The sequence below is a fragment of the Camelus dromedarius genome, chromosome 7 (genome assembly GCF_036321535.1).
Source record: "Camelus dromedarius isolate mCamDro1 chromosome 7, mCamDro1.pat, whole genome shotgun sequence".
NCBI classification, from domain to species: domain Eukaryota; kingdom Metazoa; phylum Chordata; class Mammalia; order Artiodactyla; family Camelidae; genus Camelus; species Camelus dromedarius.
The window spans coordinates 12386448-12408581 of NC_087442.1; the positions used below are offsets into that span (position 1 = coordinate 12386448).

Here is a 22134-nt window from a genome sequence, read left to right on the forward strand (position 1 = left end):
GAGAATGTGGGCATCTTGGGAAGGGGAGTAGGGGCTTCGTACAGGGCTGAAGCTCTTTTTGGGTAATAACACAAGCAGAAGAGAAGAGCAGTTCTGGGTTGGAGCTGTCATGAAGTGGGGCAATTTAGGAACTGGGTGTCTCATAAATCTTTGGGAGGTCAGAGGGAGAAATGAAGTGGGGCTGAGGAGTTCATTAGTTAAAAAAAAAAAAAAAGCTGCAATTACTCAAAAGTGGATTGTTAGTCATTTTGCAGCCATGGCGTGACCTTGGGAGAAACATTGTTTTCTGTTGGCGTTGCTACTGTCCTTCTTTGTGTCTGTTGGGTACATTGTGGTCTGATTATCAGTAGGGTGGATCTTCACTTTCTCAACTCAGAGAAACTATAGAAAAGCAAATGTAAGGGCTTATGAGAAACTGCCTATGGAAGCTCAGGATTTAATATGCAGCATCTGAGTGGACAGTGGGCATTAGTGGGGAAACAGGTTATATGCTTTTTAGGTTTCCTAGTTTTAGAAATAACTCTTAGAAGCTGGGATATTTCAGACACTTTTTGTTATTCATTATCTATTAAGTTAAACCTGCAGTGTAACGTACAGTGCTAAGGGTTTTACATAGACTCATTTACTTTTTACAGCCACCTCTGGGGTACTGTTATTATTTTAAAATTATTATTTTAAAGATGGAGAAAGCAGAAGCATTAAGAGGTAAGTTAACTTACTCAAAAACACATTGCTAGGAATGGGAGAACTTGGACGTAACAGATACAAGCTAACGCCTGAACCTTTTCTTAGCCACTATATTGTTCTCTTGGGCTAAGGGATCACACCTCTGATTGGAAAAATAAAAGAGACCATTTCTTAAGTGTTTACTCTGTGCTAATCACTAAGCTCAGTGATTGCCACACATCATATAGCACTCACCGCAACCCTGTGAGGTAGGGCCTACTATCATCCCCACTTGACAGATGAGGAAACTGAGGCTCAGAGAAAACAGCCATATAGCCCAAGTTGGTACAGCTAGTAATTGGTATATTCAGGAAAGTATGGATTCAAAACTAGGACCCTAACCCCACTTGCCCTCTCCACTGGATCAGCCTCTGCTGGGAAATACTCCTCTGGGTCAATGCCCCTGACATTTGGACTTTGGAGCCTGGGGGCAGTAGGTGGGCGGGGAAGGGTGGGGCTCACCTGGGGAAGCCCGCCCCCGCCCCGCCCCTTTCAGGCGGAGCTGTCTCGCCCACCAATCAGAGGGTGCTGGAGGCGGGCCGGGGCAGCTCGGGCTCCGGCCCGCAGTTCGAGCCGCGAGAGCGCTCGGAGACGCGGCCCGGGGCCGAGGGGAGAGAGCGGGCGCCTCAGTGTCCTTCCCCTCCCCACCCCTCGCCTCACCGCCTTCTCCCCGCAGCCGGGCCGGAACTATGTGATCCCGGAAGTTCCGGTGCCATTGCTGTGTGGGATAAACAGTAATGGCGGAGGCTGCAGCTCCCGGAACAACAGCCACAACATCAGGAGCAGGAGCGGCAGCGGCGGCGGTGGCAGCGGCCTCCCCTACCCCTATCCCCACAGTCACCTCCCCGTCCCCGGGGGCGGGGGGCGGGGGAGGCGGCAGCGACAGTAGCTGCGGCGGCTGGACCAAACAGGTCACCTGCAGGTGAGACGCAGCGCGGGGAGGGAGGGGGCCGAGACTGCGGAGGAAGGGGGCGGGCGGCCGGCCGGGGGCGGGCGGAGGTGGGAGGGGAGCCGGCGTTTCGCCGCCGCCGCCGCCGCCGCCGGCGTGGCTGTCCCTGCTGCCGCCCGGCCTCCCCGCCCGCGCTGCGTCAACCCCCGCCGGCCGCTGAGGCCCGGCCGCGCGCAGCCTCTGCGGGGCCGCTCCGCCGCTCGCCGCTCGCCGCTCGCCGCCTTCCCGCGCCCGGCCGAGCGGCGCGGCGCGCGCAGGGAGAGGTAGGATGACTCCTCCCTCCTTATTGTCGCCGGATCCCCCACCCCCTGCCTCCAGCTCCGCAGGTTCGGGAAGAGGGTGGGCCGTGTCGCTCGGAGTCCGGCTCCCCAAGACCCTCCCGGGTTGGGGAACGCCGCTGCGGGCTCCGGGGTGGTGGCCTGTCTGCCGGGGGCCCCCGGCTCCGTGTCATCCGTTTGTAACGTCTTCCCGGGGTCTCTCGGCCCCGGTCCCCGCCCCACTCCGAGCACTAGCTTTTGTTATTTCTTCTTTGTATGTATATCGAGGTTGGCGGTTCTGAGCTTTGTCTTGGAACCGAGTGCTGGGCAGAGGTCGTCTCCGCTTTAAATTTTGCGAGCTGCCATTCCCGTCCGCCCGCGAAAGGTATCTCTTTTGAAATCCACGCATCTTACTTCAGGATTTCAAGGAGCTCGTCTCTCCCCAAGGAGAGAGATTTTTGTTTAGGTTTGGCATGTCAGATGAAAATACTTGAAAAAATAAAGTGATTAGTAGAAGACGGTTATACGGACGTGTGTACGCATGTAAAGAAATTATTCAGCTGTATGTTTACAAGATTAGGGCATTTGATTGAATGTCGTATTGGATTTTTAAAAAATGATCAGTGGCGGCTAGAAGCTTTTGTTTTTCTGTCGGTTGAAAAAAATCCATTGAAACGCCGGTTTTCACCAAGGTGGGGTAATTTATATGCAAATACTTAAAATATTTGTAATATACAGAATTCACTGTCCTGGTATTAATAGCGAGAGTGAAGCGTTCCCAGTGCTTAATATGATACTGTTAAGACATGAATGATAAGCTTAATTAAGTTTACTTTCAATAAGGAGATGGAAAAAGCATAAAAGCTGTTATAGGTAGCTTATCTGTAGATCCTAAGAATACTTGTGCAGTATCCCAATGAATGAGAATTTAAAAATTCCTATTTATGGAACTAATTTGAGTCTCTTCTTTTTTCTCTACAATGCTGCAGTTGATTTACAGGTACTAGTTTTATGAGTTCTTTAAGAAACTCCTCCAATGCCTTGCCTTTATCCGCCTTCCCAATCTCAATATAGTCTAATCTTGAATAGCCATCACCGTCTTGACATTACTATATTTTACTTGTCTCATTATTATCCTGGTGTGCCTGTATCTGAGCTCAGCTTTACATCTCTGCACAGAATTCATTGTCACTTCTGCACTTTACTTTCCCCTGTGAGGTACTTTTTTCCCTGGTCTGCTTCCCCTTTTCTAGTTCCTCACCAGTGTCATCAGAATTCGAAACAGCTCACAAGACTAGTTTTTCCTCTTTGCCTACCTTTAGGATCTTTGGCTAATGAAATAGCCTAGATCATTTCTGGACAGTGGGAATTCCTTGCCCATGAACCAGTAGATTTATGTACTTAAAGAGTTTACATAGCCGAGTAATCTAATATTTCAAAGAAACATTAAGAATCAGATACAGGTTTAGATGTGCTTCTGTTTTTGTATAGACAGCTTTACAAAAAGTACAGATTAGTTAAGTCTTGGGTTGAATATTTGACAGTGTTTTCAATTGTTCTAGGTACTAACATGATATCCTATTTTTAAAAAATCTTCCTCCCTTGAGTAGAATATCAAATATATCTTCATTTATTTACTGTAAACTCTGAGCTCTCAGAGCAGGAATGCTGTTTTATTTATCATTGTGTCTATAGGGCTTTATTCAGTGCCTAGTATACTCAGTAAATGCTTGAATTGTTGTTGGTAAGCCCATACCTAAAATCATCCAGTTTGTTATGTGCTTGTTAAGATTTCATTTAAAAAAAAAAGAAGGAAAACCCCTTGTAAATTAACAAAGACAAAAGACTTAATAGAACATGTGTGTATCTTTCTGGGACTAATCAGTTATTCAGTAAATAAGCATTAGTGCCTACACAGAGAGATATAGAGCTAAATGTTAAAGGAAATGCAGAGATGCACTGTATTATAAATTAATGTTTTCATGTGTTTAATAGCAAAATCTCCTTTGAAGAGAATTCAAGATAGTGATGTGTTCTAGTTGCTGCCTCTTTCCTCCTCAAATCTAGGCTTTTTTCTTCACTTAGTATGTAGTCCTCTTAGAAGTTGTTTGGATGATGGAAATTTGTGACTGCTCAGAACCATCTGTATTTTCTTGCTGGTTACTATTTCTTAAATATTTCTCTTGAAATTCTATCTCATTGTGTTTTGTTCTCACAGCTTGAAAACTTAGGTATACCTTTCCCAAGGAACTGTGTTATGCTGCCCCCACCAGGCCATTTTTGATACCTTTTATTAGAGGAATACTGTGAAACAGAAATGCTCTTCCTTTTCTAGTTTCCTCGAGTGTGGGGTTAAAACAAAGTTGTAACTTGCAGGTTGTGGTTTGGAATTTGCTTTATTAGAGTGCTTCTACAGTGGGAGACAAGTGTATGGACAGTTGAAATAATGCACAAAAACCAAGTGGTTTTTCATTTTTGATTTTTTAAAAACTTTAAAGTGTAGTTAACATAGCTTAAAATTAAAGGGAATTTTCCCAGAAAGTATTTATCCAAGTGCTGTAATATCCATAGTAAAATTTATTACTTGCAAACTTTAGTGTTTTTTGAAGGGATGATATTGAAAAAGTTATCCAGCCCAGAGAAAGAAAGATTAATTTGCTACTGGCACTGTTTCCCTAAAAAACAAATAGGGAAGTATTTTGTATACAGGTACTATAGGAGATAAAAAGCAGTATAAACTGGTTCTTAAACACCAGGAATTTACAGTCTAGTTTGAAAAAGGGTACATGCACTCATCAAGAATTAAAGTAACAAAATAAGAAATGTCGCAGCAGATTAGGTGATTAATAACCACATTAATTAATATTCTGTAATTTCTATAAATCCCCAGACAGGCTGTTATGATGCCTAGAAGTTTTATGAGGATATTGTGTGGTTCTCTTGTGCCCTCACAAGCTACTGTTGGGGTTTCTTGTATGTATCTTGGCGACCATGCTTAGGTTTCCAGGAGGTACAGCAGTAGAGGATTCTAGTCAATTGTATCTGTATTTATTACTGGACAATGTCTGCTTGGAATCATAGAATCTTCAAGGTGGAAGGAACCTTAGAAATCATACGGCCCAGCCTTTAACTGAAGGTAGGCTCAGCCTGGGCAGTGGCATCAAGGTGAATTTGAATGGTGGTTTTTGGTGGTGGTATTAAAAAAGAAACAAACAACAACAACAAAAAACCCCAACACTTCTCTTGATTGGTTTTGTAGTAGGGAGAAATTTGGGGGAGAGTTGCTTTTTTCCCCCTCTTTCTATTACAACTTGTATTATGTCATAATTTCAGATTTAGAGATGAGTTGGCAAGAAGGGGTTTCACTATGAGGATTGTTTATAATTCTGGATATACCAATAGTGTTAGTATCACTGAGAGATATAAAAGGCAAGTAATACAAACCATAAACCCAGACCATACATAGCAAACAACCATGTAAAATAATGCTCAGTATTTGCCAGTAGCTACTTAGAGCTTGTATTCTAGTGTTTCTGTTGATTCCAGAGTATCAGGTGATTTTGTGTCTGCTTGAATTCCTTTAGTGATGCTAGTTCTGGACCTCAGGGACTTCATTACTGGGTAGTTCTGTATCTCAGTCCTTATGTTGAGCCAGGTTTATGATGTAGCATCCTGCATATATTCACTTTATCAGGAATAGTGCTGGAACAGGTCAATTTCTTTGTCTTCTGGCTAAACTACTCCAGTTACTTAAAATCTTCTATGTCAGGGTATCTAGATCTCTTGCCTGTTGGTTGCCTTATTCTTCCTTAACTGATTTGTTCCTGTGTACTTTCTTAACATGCGTGGTCAGAAACAAATGTGGTCAAGGAATGGTCTGACAGGGCAGAGGAAGGATGTGGAAGGAGAGATGTGTGAATGAACATGAGTACCAGCACAGATGCCGCTACTGCACACATGCTGGTTTTTCTTTTTTTTTTAAGGTCTTAAGTTCTTTAAATCTAAAGTTCTAAACTTAAATCTTTAGTTCTTAAATCTAAAAGAGTGATGAAAATAAAATGAAATAGCTTACTGAGGATCACACAGCTAGTAAGCAACAAAGCTAGAATTTAAACAGTCTTCCTAATTCTGAACCTGTGTGCTTTTTATTACTACTTAGAGCCAAACAATCTACTACAGATGCAGCTTGGTGGTGGTGTTAGCTGTTCTGGTAGCTGCATTCACCTCTGGCTTTTGAAACTCGGGATCAACTGAAGTCCCTAGATGTAAATATAATCAGTTGGCCAACACAGATCACCTGAAAGAAGGCAGTTTTAGTGTTTTTAAATTTTAATTCTAATTCTGACATTTTTTTGTTTCAAATCCTTCAGTGGTTTCTTACTGCTTTAAGATACTTGGCTTAAAAGGCCTTGCAGGATCAGTTCCCTAGCTCCTAGCCCTGTCTCCCCACAGGTTTGCCCTGTTCTCTTCACTCTTGGTCATATGCTGTATTATGTTTTTGGCCATCATGTGCTAATAGGCCATGCTACACTGTCCTAGGCCAACTAGACTATTGGTTGACTCCGATTTTCACTCTTTGTTTTTGGATTCTCATGAATAATTATTACCATCATGGATGTCAAAAAGGAATAGTGGTGGAGGGGTTGCAGCAGTGCTGAGGAAGAACACCATGCTGAACCAAAGTGCAGGTGTTAAGGGAGCTGAACTCCTTGGAGCAACTGGTTGAAGGGAAAGTGTTAAGGTCAGCAGCTGTCAGGTGGTGACATAATGAAGATGTGACATAATGAAGAGCATCATAAAGCTGAGGGCGACAACTGATTGAATGAGAGCATGGAAAAATGGGATTTAAGAACAATCTTAAAATTCCAAGTATTGTGGCTGAGATTAAGGAATTACCTACCCAGCTTGAGATTTCTAGGTAGATAGTTTATCAAGCCTTAAAACTATATCAATATATGCATCTCTACTGAAGGTATTAGATACCTTTGTCTTGTGTTGAGAATTGTGAGAGTGAAAGTTCCCACTTGGGATGGGGTAGGAAGCAACTGTATTCAAATAGTGAAATTGTTTCAAATTAATAACCTATTACCGACTGTGGATACTTTGGAGATACTTTGAAACATGATTATACTAGTTGTGGTTACAGTGAAATGATCATTGGCTTGTTAAGTTGTTGGGGTTTTTTTTTTTTCAGTGTTCTCTTCAATTATGCAGTCAAATTTTCTGTTGGCACAAGTGGTTTAACTCAAATTTGTGTTATATGGCACTCAGCTTCAAAGCTTACAGAAAGTTGTCCTGTATTTGAGCAAAAGTTAAAGCCTGAGTTAGATTAAGTTAAACCCCATAACAGTTGAAAATAGGTTAATTATAGTTAGAATTTGACCTCTGTTTTCTTATTTTGTTATGGACTGAACCCTAGGGCACTTTAGGATTTTGATAATTATCCACTGTCATGTAGAAGGCATACTTGCTAGTAATCTCTGAATAGAACCTTTCACATTTCAATTTAAGGCAACCTTCTTCAAGGCTCCTTAGGTAAATGTGAATCTGTTTTCTATATGTCATTCAATTCCTTAGGCCATTGGAGTGTACTTACTGCTCCTCTACCTACCATCTGTAGGTAACTGTGACATTCTTGGATACAGTGATGTCCTCTACAAGGCCAGCCTCATTTACACCCAGGAAACAGGCATTTTTTCCTTACTCTGTACCCGCTGTACATAGATGTGTATTTGACGGAGTTATGGCCTGCAAAAATTAAATCTGCATAACTCTGTTCAAGAGAAGGAGACCAATAAGCAACCAACGGGGGGGAAAAAAAGGCTGACGGAAGTCAGTGATTGGAGGGAGGATTGGGGTGGTGGTGGTTCTACCCACTGTACAAGATCAGGGTTGTCTACAAAACGTAAGACCCTTGATTATAAATCAATAAAAAATGTTAAAAAAAACCCCCATAAGACCCTTTTCATCATTTCCCTCATCCACCCTAGTTACTTAAAGAATTACAGATTGCTGTGTGGCCCACCCCTGCCCCATTTCCAATTTAGTTGGTCTGAGATAAGGTCTCAAAATTTCTGTTTCTGGTAAATTCCCAGATGATGCTGATGATGCCTGCTGGTCCAGGTCCTCTTAGAAACTGAGTCATACTCTGATGCTTGGTTTTTGGAAACTGCTAGTTAGGTGCGCATGTAATCCCTTAAGGCAGAAGAACAAGAGTGTGCTAAACGAAGGACATAAAATTTCCCTTTGCCGCAAGTTTTACTTGTATTTTCACATGTGGCTTTTAAAGAATTAAAATGGTTTCTTGAAGAAGTGAAACATATACGGTAGCCTGACCTGTTTGGGTTTACGTTGTTCCTTGCTTCTTTATCTGATTTTTTTTTTCTTTTTATATAGAGCTGCCATGATGGCTAAAGTTAGTGGAAAACAAGAAGCTGCCTCTAGGACTGTAAAATGAGAGCAGTGGTCAGACTTAACCTGCAGAGACAAGTTCATGACCACCTCAGAGTTTAAATCTAAATTGGTGCCTGAATCTACAGGCAGCCTGTCTTTGGTACCGTAATGGATACTTTTCTGGTTGTGCAGTCTAGTTCTACTTTCTTTGTGTACACTTCTCATGTTTGTGTAGATAAAACAGAATAGTAGAACATATTACTGATATTTAGGGCTTGTATGTTACTGGTAGAATATGCTGGTCATGAGTTCTTTGAGTACTTACTGGCTTTAGTCATTTGTAACCCAACTTGTGATTCTTTGTCTCACAGGTATTTCCTACATGGGGTTTGTAAAGAAGGAGATAACTGTCGCTACTCCCACGACCTCTCTGACAGTCCATATGGTGTAGTGTGCAAGTATTTTCAGCGAGGGTACTGTATTTACGGAGACCGTTGCAGGTAAGAATTTGTTTACAAATCAGTTTTGTTCAAGGGTGGATTGGGAGAGGTTGGGAGAAAAAAAAATGAGAGTAAAATATATAATTCCAACAGCTTTGTAGATAGTAGATTTAAAATAGTACTTTGAAAATGCTCCTCGGGGATGTTAGCACACTGACAAATCTCTCACTTGGAGCCAATTACTGAGTTTATAATACAGTCCTATATTTAATTAGGGGCTGAGGTAAACCTAGGGGGAGGGTGTGGTGAAGGTGTGCCTGCAGACTGAGTTGCATATTTGACCTGGGCTGTTTTCAGCTCTTCGCTGTTAGTATGAATTATGGAGGGAAAATGGGATCGTCAGCGTTTGGAACAGTGTATTAGATTACTGGTTGAGAGGGCTTGTCATTCCAGCTAAACTTCCTCAAACCACCTGAGCTCACAGGACTAATTCTGAGCTAAGATTTAGGGAAGATGCTTCAGAAATGTTTCTGGTATGTCTCTCAGAATGTTGGAGAACCGAGAGAGATTAGTAATTAAGTAAGCTCTATCATTGTTCATTGAATTGGTACCATTACCCAGTTAAATTGCAGTTCAGTAGTGGGTTTTGCTAGAAAGTGAATAGAGCTTTTTCTTCCCAGTTTAGAAATTATCTAGGTGTATTAATTATCTACTGATGTTAAACAGATTACTCCGAAATTTTTAACAGCTTAGAAACAATAAACATTTATTATGTCAGAATTTTGGGGGGTCTGGAATCTGGAAGTGGCTTTGCTCAGAGACTCTCAAGAAGAGACTGCTGCCAGGATTTCAGCCAGGGCTGCCATGGGCTGATGTCTGGATGGGAGCTGGAGGATCAGTCCTAGAAGGGCTCACTCACACGTCTGTCGGCGGGAGGCCTTAGTTCCTTGCCTTGTGGACCTTTCCCTGCGGCTGCTTTAGTGTCCTCATACTTGGCAGCTAGCTCTCCCCAGAGTAAGTGATTTAAGAGAGACAGCAAGGATGAAGCCACAATGCCTTTTTGTGATCTAACCTCAGAAGTCACACACTGTCACTTCCACTATTTTCTGTTTATTACAAGCAAGTCACTAAGTCCAGCTCACATTTAAGGGGAAAGAGATTGGGCTCCACCTTTTGGAGGGAGGAGTGTTAGAATTTTGGACATTTTAAACCATCATACTAGGTAAGATATTTTGGCAGTGTCATAGCCAATTTTGGCATCCTATTATGAGAAAAGAATTGTGTCAGCTGTTGGGTTCAATGCTTATAGTTCAAAAGACTAAAATTATTGATGGGGGTGATATTGATGTTTAGTTAGTTATCACATGTCTGTTTTACTAGGAAATTAGTCAGGACTGAAAAAGGAAAAGGTTCTCTCCACGTGACTGTAGGAAGAAGCCCAGAAATGTAACCTTGATACCTGAGTTTAGCGGTCAGTCATTTTGCCTTCTGCTAATTTTTTCACCGCAATATTGCTAGAAAGGAAAAAAAAGGACACAATGACATTATCCTCAAAAACAAAAACTAAAAAACTCAGACATGTCTTTTGTAGTCACTATTAAAGGGAACAAAAGGCGTTTGACATCCATCCTACTGTGAGTGAGCAGTTCTTTGTAGTAGGTTGGTCTATGCAGGTTTTTTAGATGCACTTAACTGTAGAGCAGCTGAGTTCCTTGACTAGGCAGTCCTCTGAGAATCCTTGTAAACTATTGGGAGAGAGGAATTGAATGTGGGCGAGAATGGAGATGAGGCTCTAGGTGCCCGACAGGGAGGAGTGGAGAATACGCTGTATGACAGACTGTGGGAAAGTGTGGTTGGTTAACAGATGAGCCTCTCATTCGGAAGAGATACTTCTCTGATTGGATCCTATAGGTGAAATGAATGGGAAATTAGGATAAGTGGAAGAAATCCCAGCTAAGGCCTAGGATCCACGTGTTAATCAGCTTATTTTTCAGGTAGCTTTGCCAGCCCCAAATGGTATTCCGTGTTCTCCTTGGGAGTAAGTATAGAGCCCATCATCAGCATGACCCTGTATTCAGTGGGCTTCCTTGTGGGAGACAGAAGTGGAAGGCCAGGGAGTAAGGTAGGTGCCCTGTTCTGGTGAGGCTCCGATACTTGGGCAGATGCAGGTCACCTAAAGAACTGCTTTTATCTTTACCTTTCCTTTTTAGTTAAGGATATACAGCTCCCTCTTTGGGGGGAAGACCCTGATTTGAGCTGGGTTCAGAGCTCTTACATAAAATGAAAAGAGGTTGGGAAACCTATATCCTGGTAGTCTGCCTGAAAGGAAAGTTTGGTGCTCATTGTTTGGGACAGGCTGGTGTATCAGGTGATGGTTAAGAGCTTGATTATAGACTAGCTAGAGGAAGAATCTTATGGAGGGGCTTGTTCCAAGACTGCTTGTTTCCTTGTTAAAATTGTGCTTGGGGGCTTAAACCTACCTTCGGTCTTACTAAATTGGGATCTTTTTTATATAACTTGGCCAATGACCAGGGATTTCAAATAATTTAACTCCTAATGAAGGGAATAGTTTATAATGAAAGACGATATCCTAGTTCCAGCAGTTCGGAGAAGCATAGCTGTGTCAGTGTTGCATAACGGGGGCGCTGATGTTTAGTGAAGCTGAGTCTTTGTTGCTCAGGGCATGCTGCAGGAGATCTAGAATCCCTTATCCCCACTGATAAATGCTGCTGAAAATCCCAGTCATTGTTTCGGAGCACCACTTGGGAAAGGAGCAGTGTTGCCTTGGTGACAACTATTGCTGTGGTAGAACTTGTTTCCTTTGGAGGGGTTTTGCTCTGTAGACCTACTGAATCCCGTAAGTTAAAACCTTTAAGGACAGATATCAGACCTTGAAATGATTAGAGGTGGGGAGTTGTAAGCAAGCCAGAAGGAAAAGGGTCTTTTTTGCATAGAGGTAGAAGAAAAATTGATTAAACTTCCTTAGATGGAAACTGATACTGTATCAAAATGTTCTTTACAAGTTATGAAAGAAAAGCACAATATTGGTTTAACTCAGCATTAACTCACCACTTAGCACTTTGACTAAAAGGATCAGCGATTCTGTGATAATCCATTAAAGAATTAATTTAGTAACTATAACAAAAGCACTGTCATAGACTGAATCTAGCAGATGTAAGAATCCTCTTTAGCAGGGTTTGGCAGACTTTCAGCATGAGGCCAAGACTAAATATTTTTGCAGCCATAGGTAATATATAAGCTGACAGATGTAGTTGGGACCAGTGAAACTTTATTTTGGGACACTGAAATTTTAATTTCATTTAATTTTTGTATCATAAAGTTATCTTTTTTTAACCATGTAAACATGTCAAAATCAACTATACTTCAATAAAAAATAAATAATGCCCCAAACTATTCCTGGCTCTGGTTGGATTTGGTCTGAGGGCCATAGCTGGCCAATCCCCACTCTTAAGGATCTCTGTGCTTCACTGAACCATTATGTTTTAGTAAACACCTTTCAGAAAGGGAGTCTTGCTTTTTCTTTAGTCTTTGTCTTTCTTGCCTCATTCTTTCTTATTTGTACTCTGGCTTTCCTTGCACCTCCTCACAGATTATTACCTCGGAAGCATATTTTATGTTGATCTATTCTACACTAAGGGAATAGGCAGATTTGAGAATATAATCCCTTGGATTAAAATTATTTCTTTTTACTTGACATAAATTCCTTTTCTAGAGGAACTCTTAATTTAAAAATTTAATTTTTAAAAATAGATTCTCGTTTGATAGCAGGGACCTTGTTTTTCATATTTGACTCCTCAGGAAGAGGTACAGGTCTTAATGCGTGGTAGGTGTTCATTACTGGGTGTTGATTAAAAAAAAATTAACTGTGAGTATGTTTACCTCAAATTTTAGTCTGTTCTTAAAACAGATTCTTTTATGACCATAGAAAACTGTAGACTGTTTGGAAGCAAGAAAATTTCATTTATTTACAGATGTGGACTTTTTTTGCTAATATTCTATACTTTCAAAATTTTTATTATACCTTGTTGGTTCCTTAATAAATTTACCTTCAAACCAAAATGCACTCCTCTCAAAAACTTCATGGTATTTGCAATTTGATAGATGGTGGTCAGCATTCTAGTCCTGTCTGTTAAGTAGTTTGAGTCATTTACCCTGAAATCCTTAAAATGAATATTGCACAGGAGAAAGAACTGAAACATGAGTGTCATATCTCTTTCTTAGATTCTTTATGCATCTTGACATTTGGTTTTTATTTAATCCTTTAAAACTTTCCCAAATCCCTGAAGGCCTTCTATATTGGTAAAACTGGCATTTTAAAGTCAAGCCCAGGTTCTTTTCTAACTTAGACTGTGAAAATAATTAAAATATTTTTTCTGAAATTTTCTTTCAAATCAGAGAATAACTAAATCTGAAAATTGAGGATCTGGGGCTAGATTTCTAAGGTTCCCCAAGACTCTAAAACAAACTTGAGAGCAACGTTGTTCAATAGAACTTTGTGCGATATAATATATATGTAATATTATATTCTCTATCTGCTACCCAAAAAGTAACCGCTAGCTACATGTGGTGCTGAACACGTGGAAGTGTAGCTAGTGCAAGGACCATGGAGGTGAGTTTTAAAGTCTAAGCATACATGGTCCGATACAGCCAGTGGCCGCCCTGTCGTAGGGCGGCTCTAGAGTCGAGGGCAGACTTAAGAGCACTTACACATCATCTCTAAAAGGGAAGAATACTTTCTCACAGTTTTTTGACGATGAAATGAGGTGGTACAAGAGCATATTCATGATCTTCAGCAGCTTGTGGGATTCCGGTCTGTGGAATAAAATGCACTGGGTTTTTGTAGCTGATTGCAGGACCCTCCAATTACTTGCACTGCATAGCAAAGTAGGTTACCAAATGCTTGAGTAGGAATATGAAGGTTTAAGATAATATGACATAATGTTAAAGACCAGCTCAGCAAATGTTTTAGCCATAAGCTAAAGGACAGCCTTCAGTTAGCTTTTACTTCTTTTTTAGATGTAAACACAGACACCTATCACACAGATGACCCATGGCTAGTATTGCCCAATTAATTGATTAATTGCAAGAACTGCTAGTTACATACTGTACCTTATAATGCAGTTTATGTACTAACATACATCATTAATTTTTTGTATCTGAATAAATCTCAGCATAAAAAGCTCAAATTGAGGGTTTTCTCAGGCAGCAAGTTACTTCTTGAAGAGAATTAGCTTTTTTATATGGAGGTATGGGTTCAATGATAGTTTTACAGATGAAAAGGAATCAGGAAATGCATAGGGTAAGTAAGCATTTAGAAAAGAAGTAATTGGGTGAATGAATGGATATAGGAAAAGAAATTATATATTGTATATTTAGCAGATACTTTCCCTCCCTTTTAATATTGCGAACATTTTAATTTATGTGTTGGTAAAATGTTCCACGTTTTCACTCGTTGAATTGGAGTGTCAGCCTTGCTTTGGTTTATCAGTTGGTCAGTTTTGGCAGTAGTCTCTAGCAGAGTTGCTCTGGAAACAGTAGATGGTCAGCTATCTGAAACTCCTGATTAGAGTGGAATTTGAAGGATAATAGGTGGTCTACGGCAGGGCTGGGCAAACCATGGCCTGTAGGGCAAGGCTGACCGAAGGCTGTTTTCGTAAAGTTTTATTGGAGCACAGCCAAGCATAGTAACTTAGATAATGCCCACAGCTGCTTTGGAACTGCCTCTGCAGAGCTGAATAGTTGTGGCATGGCAGTATGGCCTGCGAAGCTGTATGTAGTTTACCCTTAAAAGTGAACTGCCCCTGGTCTATGGCCTTGCTACTCAAAGTGTGGTCCCTGGACCAGCAGTATTAGCATCGTGCAGGGGCTTGTTAGCCATTTAAAATTAGGGGCTGCATTCCAGGCTTAGAAATTAGGTACCTGCCTTTTAGCAATTTCCCACATGATTCATATGCACAGTAGTTTGGAAAGAACCCAAGGACAGGATCGAGGAATATATATTCCATCTAGGGGCTTCTGATTAGACAGTGACTGCTGACTTTTTTTTTTTAACTGTTTTTTTCTTTAAGATATGAACATAGCAAGCCATTGAAACAGGAAGAAGCAACTGCTACAGATCTAACTGCAAAATCATCTCTTGCTGCTTCTTCAAGTCTCTCATCAGTAGTTGGACCGGTTGTTGAAATGAATATAGGCGAATCTGAGTCAAGAAATTCAAACTTTGCAACTGTAGGAGCAGGTTCAGAAGACTGGGTGAACGCCATTGAGTTTGTTCCTGGGCAGCCCTACTGTGGCCGTAGTGAGTATTTTGAAGAATGAAAACAAGTTAGAAGGCTAGACAGTAGTCCATCAATTAGCTGAGTTTTCACAACCTTCCTGCTTCTAATCTTCATATTTATGGCCTAATTTTAATATTCTTACATTGAATTCCCTAAGACTTACAGAGGGAATTAAAGAAACTTTTTGAATCCCAATAGTAATGAGTTTAGAATATTTTGAAAAACTGAAGCCTTTCTCCTTTAATCAGTGCAGTTCCACCAAGAAGTACATAAAAATTCTTTTTTAAAAAACAAAACAAAAACAAGCCTAATTTCGGGAAATGTCAGCATTAGAAAAGATTGATTTCTTTCAAGAGTAAGGGAATTAGTTCAATAGACTATTTTAGACTGTTTTGGAGTTTAATTGAAGGTCTTTTTATTTTTTTTTAATTTTATTGAGTTATAGTCAGTGTACAATGTTGTCAGTTTCCAGTGCAGAGCACAATTTTTCAGTCATACATGAACATACATATATTCATTGTCACATTCTTTTTCACCGTGAGCTACCACAAGGTCTTTTTAATTTTTTTCTTTTCAGTTAGGTTCTAAGTTACCCTACAGTACGTATATCTGCCTTAGCCACTTTGGACCTTTACCACCCTCTTAAACATTTTCAGCTGCCCCTTCCTGCACTGAAGCACCCCTGCAGGGCTCAGTGACCAAGGAAGAGTCAGAGAAAGAGCAGACTGCAGTGGAAACGAAGAAACAGCTCTGCCCCTATGCTGCGGTGGGAGAGTGCCGGTACGGGGAGAACTGTGTGTATCTGCACGGAGATTCGTGTGACATGTGTGGGCTGCAGGTCCTCCATCCAGTGGATGCTGCCCAGAGATCACAACATATAAAAGTAAGTCTTAAGGATGTTATTATGTTGAGAAGTGTGAGAACTGTGTTTTCCCTTTCACAACAGTGTTGCTTCATTTCAGAGAAACATTTGATGAATTGAGTGGTTGTCAGTAAGTAGGAATATGTTCCTCCCTGGGCTTCTTGAATGCTTTACCAAGAAATCCTGCTTGTAGAACCTCAGGCTATAGGCGTTCCCCCCACCCCTTAAAAAATAACAGCTTTTCTGAGATTCACATTCCATACAATTTACTTTTCTAAAACTCATGTTTCATTGTTTTTAATATATTTACAGTGTCGTGCAACCATTACCGTCATTCTCTCTAATTTTAGGGCATTTTCATTCCCCCCAAAAAGAAACCTCATACTCATTAGCTCCATTTCTCTCCATACTACCCTTCTTCCGGCTCCTGGCAATAACTAATTTTCTTTCTGTCTCTATGGACTTGCCTGTTCTGGACATTTCATATGAATAGAATCATATGTGGCCTTTTGTGACTGGCTAAAATATTAGCATATTGTTTTTAGGGTTCATTCATGTTAGTGTGTGTCAGTACTTCATTCCTTTTTATGGCTGAATAATCCACTGGGGCGCTTCATCACGTTTTGTTTTTCCATTTAAATTTCACCTTTTGGCTATTGTGAGTAATGCCATGAACATTCATGTATACATTTTTGTAGATTTTTATTTTAATTACCTTGGTAGAGTTGCTGGGTCGTATGGTAACTCTATGCTTAATATTTTGAGTAACTGTCAAACTTTTTCCACAGTGACTGCACCATTTTACATTTTCAACAGCAATGGATGAGGGTTTCAAGCTAAGTTTTTTTTTTTTTTTTGGTGAGGAGGGAGGTAATTAGGTTTGTTTTATTTATTTTTTACTTTGTAAAAATTGAAGTATAGTCAGTTAACAATGTTGTGTCATGTTTATTTTTAATGGGGATACTGGGGATTGAACTCAGGACCTTGTGCATATTAAGCACACACTGTTAACCACTGAGCTCCACCCCCCTCCCCTCCAGGCTATGATTTTTAAGCTCATTTGCAGCATGAATTTTTTGTTGAGAAGGCATTGTGTTACAAACCTTAATATTTATTGGAACAAATTTTGCTTCTAATCATCATCTCTGTTTAATAAAAATTAATTTGATCATTGGAGGAGTGAAGCACGGTGTAAGGTGGTTTGAATCCTACCTTCACAGCTAATTGGCTCTGAATTTAAGTAGATTAAATCAAGTTTAGGAAGAAGATAGAAATATGTAATATTGTGGTTATGTGAAACCGGGGTGACTTTTCTGTTGCCTTTTTTTTTTGCATGTCCTACAATTAGAATTCTCTTATAGATTAAAATATGTGTAATATAATGTTATGTCAACTATACCTCATTTAAAATAAGAAATATGTGATGTCTGCACAAAAACTTGTATATGAATGTTTATGGCATTATTCATAATAGCCCTAAAGTGTAAACAACGGAAATGTCCATCACCTGATGAACGGATAAACAAACTGATCTGTCCATACAGTAGAATATTCCTCAATAATAAAAGGAAATGAAATACTCGTATCTTGTACAACATAGAGACTTTGAAAATGTACTAAGTGAACAAAACCAGTCACAAAGGACCACATATTTATATGAAATGTCCAAAATAAGCGTATCTGCAGACTCGGAGTTGCTTAGGACTTGGGGCCGTCTAAGGGAAAGTGAGTGTCCACTATGGCTTTGGGGTAATAAAACTGTCCTAACACTGATTGTGGTGATGGTCGCACAGCTCTGCGCATTCCAAAAAACATTCACTTGTATACTTTAAATGAATGCATTATATGGTGTGTAAATTATATCTCAATAAATCTGCTTGATTTTGAATGTGAAACTTACATGCCTGCCACATAATTGTCACGTAATAAATGTTAGTTTCTTTCACCCTTATTTTCTGACAGGCGTAAGGATTAGAGCCTTAATCCTAATTACGTTTTCCATCTAGAAACCACTAAATCAGCAAACTTAGTATAAGAAACTGTTGTAATGTGGATAACAGCAGGGGATGAGTTGCAGGATAGAGAAAATTGGGTAATTTTTTAGTCCTTGTAGTTTGACTTTGTAGTAACATAAGGTCCCAAAATATCAGTGTACCTGTACTCACCTATGAACAAAGCAAATTTTAATGTCACCTTGGGAACATTGTTTTTTTCAATAGACTTTATTTGATCCTCTGAATGGGAGTCCTTGACTCTCGTTGCGGTCTGTCATCATTCCACGACTTGATTGCACTTCTCTCCCCACTTTTTCTAGTCGTGCATTGAGGCCCATGAGAAGGACATGGAGCTCTCATTCGCTGTCCAGCGCAGTAAGGACATGGTGTGCGGGATCTGCATGGAGGTGGTCTACGAGAAAGCCAACCCCAGCGAGCGCCGCTTTGGGATTCTCTCCAACTGCAGTCACACCTACTGTCTCAAGTGTATTCGCAAGTGGAGGAGTGCTAAGCAATTTGAGAGCAAGATCATAAAGTGAGACTCCTCCCCAATCTCCGTTTGTGCTTTCTGTTTTGGGGAAGAATTTAGTATCTTGTGCCAACTTTCAACCAGATGGACCGCATTTAAATGCATGCATTTTATCTTGAAACTGGGGTATTCTTCTAATTGGGATTTCTTTGTATTTCAGCCAGCTTCTAGATTAGGTGGTATATCTTTTATTTGAATGAGGAAACCCTATGTATCAGTAGAATCTTCGTGCTTTTTTCTGAGAAGATTGTGTTTAATGGATTAGCCAGTTTAGGCTCAGAGAGCAAACTTACCTAGCTCTGAATGTATGTTTCCTGACGTTTTACATCTTCCACTTTCCTATTCCATCCATTAAGCTAGCCAATAATCCACCATCCTTTAAAGATTGTTCTCATTACTGAACAAAAACTACATAATCTAAACAGAGCGAAGTTACAAGAAATAAATTTATTTCAACGAAAGAAAAAGGAGTCTGTGTGAAATGTCTTCTTTTGTTGTTTCTGTTAACGAAGTTACTTTTTTTTAATGACTGGCTAGCCATTGAATTGAATTGATAAAGGAGTTTGCCTTGCCTCAAAAGGAATGGTCAGTTGTGTGACAGTGTGTGGAACCCTTTCAGGAAATGCCCATTTGCCTTTCAGTTAAGTCTTTAAGTCTGGAGGTGACACACCAGGGTGTGTCCTTGAAGGAGAGTGGGCCTGTAAAGGGAAATTTGCATTGCAGCCTGTTCATTGTTTCCCAGGTCCTGCCCAGAATGCCGGATCACATCTAACTTTGTCATTCCAAGTGAGTACTGGGTGGAGGAGAAAGAAGAGAAGCAGAAACTCATTCAGAAATACAAGGAGGCAATGAGGTATGAGCACTGCAGCCTTTTCTCAAGCTAAGCGCCCACCTAGCTTGGGTTCACTTTGAACAGAACAGTGCTGCGTTACATACTCCTACCTCCTTCCTACCCTTTCTTTGACTTCCTGGTACAGTTTATTCTGTCACCCCTGGTAACACTTACCCAGTGTGTGTCTTGCTATAACACAGTCCTTGGGGTGCATGCCAAGGGGCTGTGTTATAATGGAGTCTGTGCTCTGCTAGCTGAAGCCCCAGGAATGGGCTTCTCCCCCACTCTGAGTCCATGGTACAGTCGTCCTATATTCTTGTGTGGGGGCTTTCTCGAAGGGTGTCTCTCTGCTGGACCTGCGGTGCCAGAGCTATTAAACAGCTAGGCTTGAACAGCTTGTTTCTGGTCAGTGTTTCACACAGTAGCACACATATGTGTCAGAACACACCGTGGGGAGGGGCTGTAAACATGCTGGTTTTCTCCCTTCCTGTTAGAAGAAACCCTGGGTGATAGTCAGATTCAGACCTGAAATCCACTGTGAATAAGGGTTGCGATATTTTCCTTTCCAGCAACAAGGCGTGCAGGTATTTTGATGAAGGCCGTGGGAGCTGCCCATTTGGAGGGAACTGTTTTTACAAGCATGCGTACCCTGATGGCCGTAGAGAGGAGCCACAGAGACAGAAAGTGGGAACATCAAGCAGATACCGGGTAACTCTCACTGTTTTTTTAAAGGAGGGGAAATACCACGCTCTCAGCCGAGTCCCACACAGACTAGGGTAGGGGCAGGAGAAGACCAACAGTCAGGTCTGGGAGCGAGCAGGACGAGAGTGTTGGAGGAAACCAGCCTCAGCAAACTGGGAGGGAAGTGAGAGGAGAACACTAGAATGCTTAAAGCCCTAGACTAAGCTGTGCCTCCAGTAACCGGAGGGGAGGAGCTGGTAAAGTCGGAACCCTAAATGAGAAGTCTGGTTCGTCATTCCCTCTGGTGTGCTGGACGTTTTGCCTTAGAAACCACACAATAGAAGATGCTACTCGGCAGTGCCATCCCTATCATGGCCTTGTTTTTTACAGGCCCAACGAAGGAACCACTTCTGGGAGCTCATTGAGGAAAGAGAGAACGGCAACCCCTTTGACAACGACGAAGAGGAGGTTGTCACCTTTGAGCTGGGCGAGATGTTGCTTATGCTCTTGGCTGCAGGTGGGGACGACGACCTGACAGACTCTGAAGACGAGTGGGACTTGTTTCATGATGAGCTGGAAGATTTTTATGACTTGGACCTATAGCAGCTTAGCGTGGCATGTGAACTGGCCTGCTGAGCCTCAGACAGCAGCTGTCCCCTGTGGTGGTGTGGTGGTGCCCGGGGTCCTCTCCCAGGCAGGCCTGTCAACTCCAGGTGCTGTCCTAATCATTTTCACCCAGGGCCTGTCTTCTCAACCCCTCATCTTTCCCCAAGGCGTGTGTTTTCTCTGTTTAAAGAAGCTACAAAAATAAATCTTAAAGTTAGTTTTTTTGTAACATGAATTTAACTGTCAGACAGTTAGTGTAGGTTTGTTGCGTCATCTGTTTGCAGCCAGATTCACACAGTTCGAGGGTAGTGTTTCTGGACTTCCCACCCCATTTTGAGGACCCCCGGTTCAAAAGTAACAGCATTGGCCCTGCTTTGGGTCCAGGAATAGGGGTGGTGGGTGAAGGACCTGAACTGTGGCAAGTCACCTTCTGCTGTAGACTTAGGAGGTGGGTACTTGAGGTTTCTGGTGAAATCTGCACATCTCTGTTTTTATGTCTGTTCTCCGCTATGTAATCCCCACCCTGTGCACTTGTTCCATGGTTTTGGTCTCTTGTTTAATTGCACACAATACTACTGGGTAACCAGAACCAGGTGCGACTGTGTTGAGATTTTTTTCCATGTTTAGCATGTTAGGAAAATTGTGAAAGAACACATATGAAAGATAGAGTGACATAAAATAAATCCAGAATTGGAAGTTGACTCCCAAGGGCTGATAGACTTGATACGTGTGAGTGTGTAACAAGCTTCTCATCCCTGCATAGATGCAGTGTTTGTAGCCTTAGTGGAAAAACCTGGTTTAGTGACTTCAGCCTTGTGTGGCAAGTAGATCTTAAAAGGACAAAGCAGTATGTTGGTAGCTGTTAATAGAGCAGTACTAGCTCTGTCTGTCTATATAAATACAGAGAAACGGGCTTGGCCGTAGTCATTAAACTACCTGGTTATCCCATATATTAACACAAACTGGGTCTTGGATACACAGTTGTATTTAACGTTTTATGATCTCCTAGCCTTTCCAATCCAGGCACTTTTTGATAAACCTTTGTCCTCATTTGAGGGTTTTGTTGTTGGGTGTTTGTGTTGTCTTTGTGGGTATTTGCCTCATTCCATCCCTGAGCCCTGCAGCTGGACAGATTCAGAACTATGTCCTACGGCGTTTCTTAGAGTCGTTGGTTTGTGTAGTAAGTCACAGTTTTCCATTTTAGGGGAAGGTGTGGTAATCCACGAGCCAAGCTGAAGTTAAATTATTAGAAGAAATCCCTGATGGGACATTTTAGCTTTGTGTTTTGTTGCTCTTATTTCCTGAAAATAACCTTGGGGTGCTCCTGGTTGGTCCACCTGCTGCTTTGATTCCTTGGGTCCCACCCATTCTTTCACTTCAAGAAAAAACAAGTAATTGTTGCAGAAGTCTCTGTATTTTGCAGCTGCCCTTTTGTAAGAAGCACTTTTCCCAAATAAAACAATTTTTAAAACCCATAAATTGGCTTTCTGTTTTGTGTAATGAACTATTTTGAAATGTGCTGATGTCGAAGCATAGTATTTCTTTCATTGCCTCCTGAATCAGTTC

At 41.2% G+C, this 22134-nt stretch overlaps 1 protein-coding gene across 1 annotated transcript; it reads left to right on the forward strand.

Moving 5' to 3' along the window:
* The first annotated feature begins 1278 nt into the window (after nt 1–1278).
* MKRN1 (makorin ring finger protein 1) lies at nt 1279–22047 on the forward strand. Its single transcript, XM_031455487.2, has 8 exons — nt 1279–1648; nt 8697–8825; nt 14855–15084; nt 15721–15947; nt 18241–18455; nt 19192–19302; nt 19851–19989; nt 20353–22047. The coding sequence occupies exons 1-8, from the start codon at nt 1464–1466 to the stop codon at nt 20563–20565; spliced, it is 1449 nt and encodes a 482-aa protein (XP_031311347.1). The 5' UTR covers nt 1279–1463; the 3' UTR covers nt 20566–22047.
* The last annotated feature ends 87 nt before the right edge of the window (nt 22048–22134 follow it).

Excerpts from the sequence above, each read along its gene's own strand:
- MKRN1 (XM_031455487.2), top strand. The coding sequence starts at position 1,464 with ATGGCGGAGGCTGCAGCTCCCGGAACAACAGCCACAACATCAGGAGCA. Across the intron at positions 15,948-18,240 it reads AGAGATCACAACATATAAAA|TCGTGCATTGAGGCCCATGA; the intron begins GTAAGTCTTAAG and ends CACTTTTTCTAG. Across the intron at positions 19,303-19,850 it reads AAATACAAGGAGGCAATGAG|CAACAAGGCGTGCAGGTATT; the intron begins GTATGAGCACTG and ends TTTCCTTTCCAG.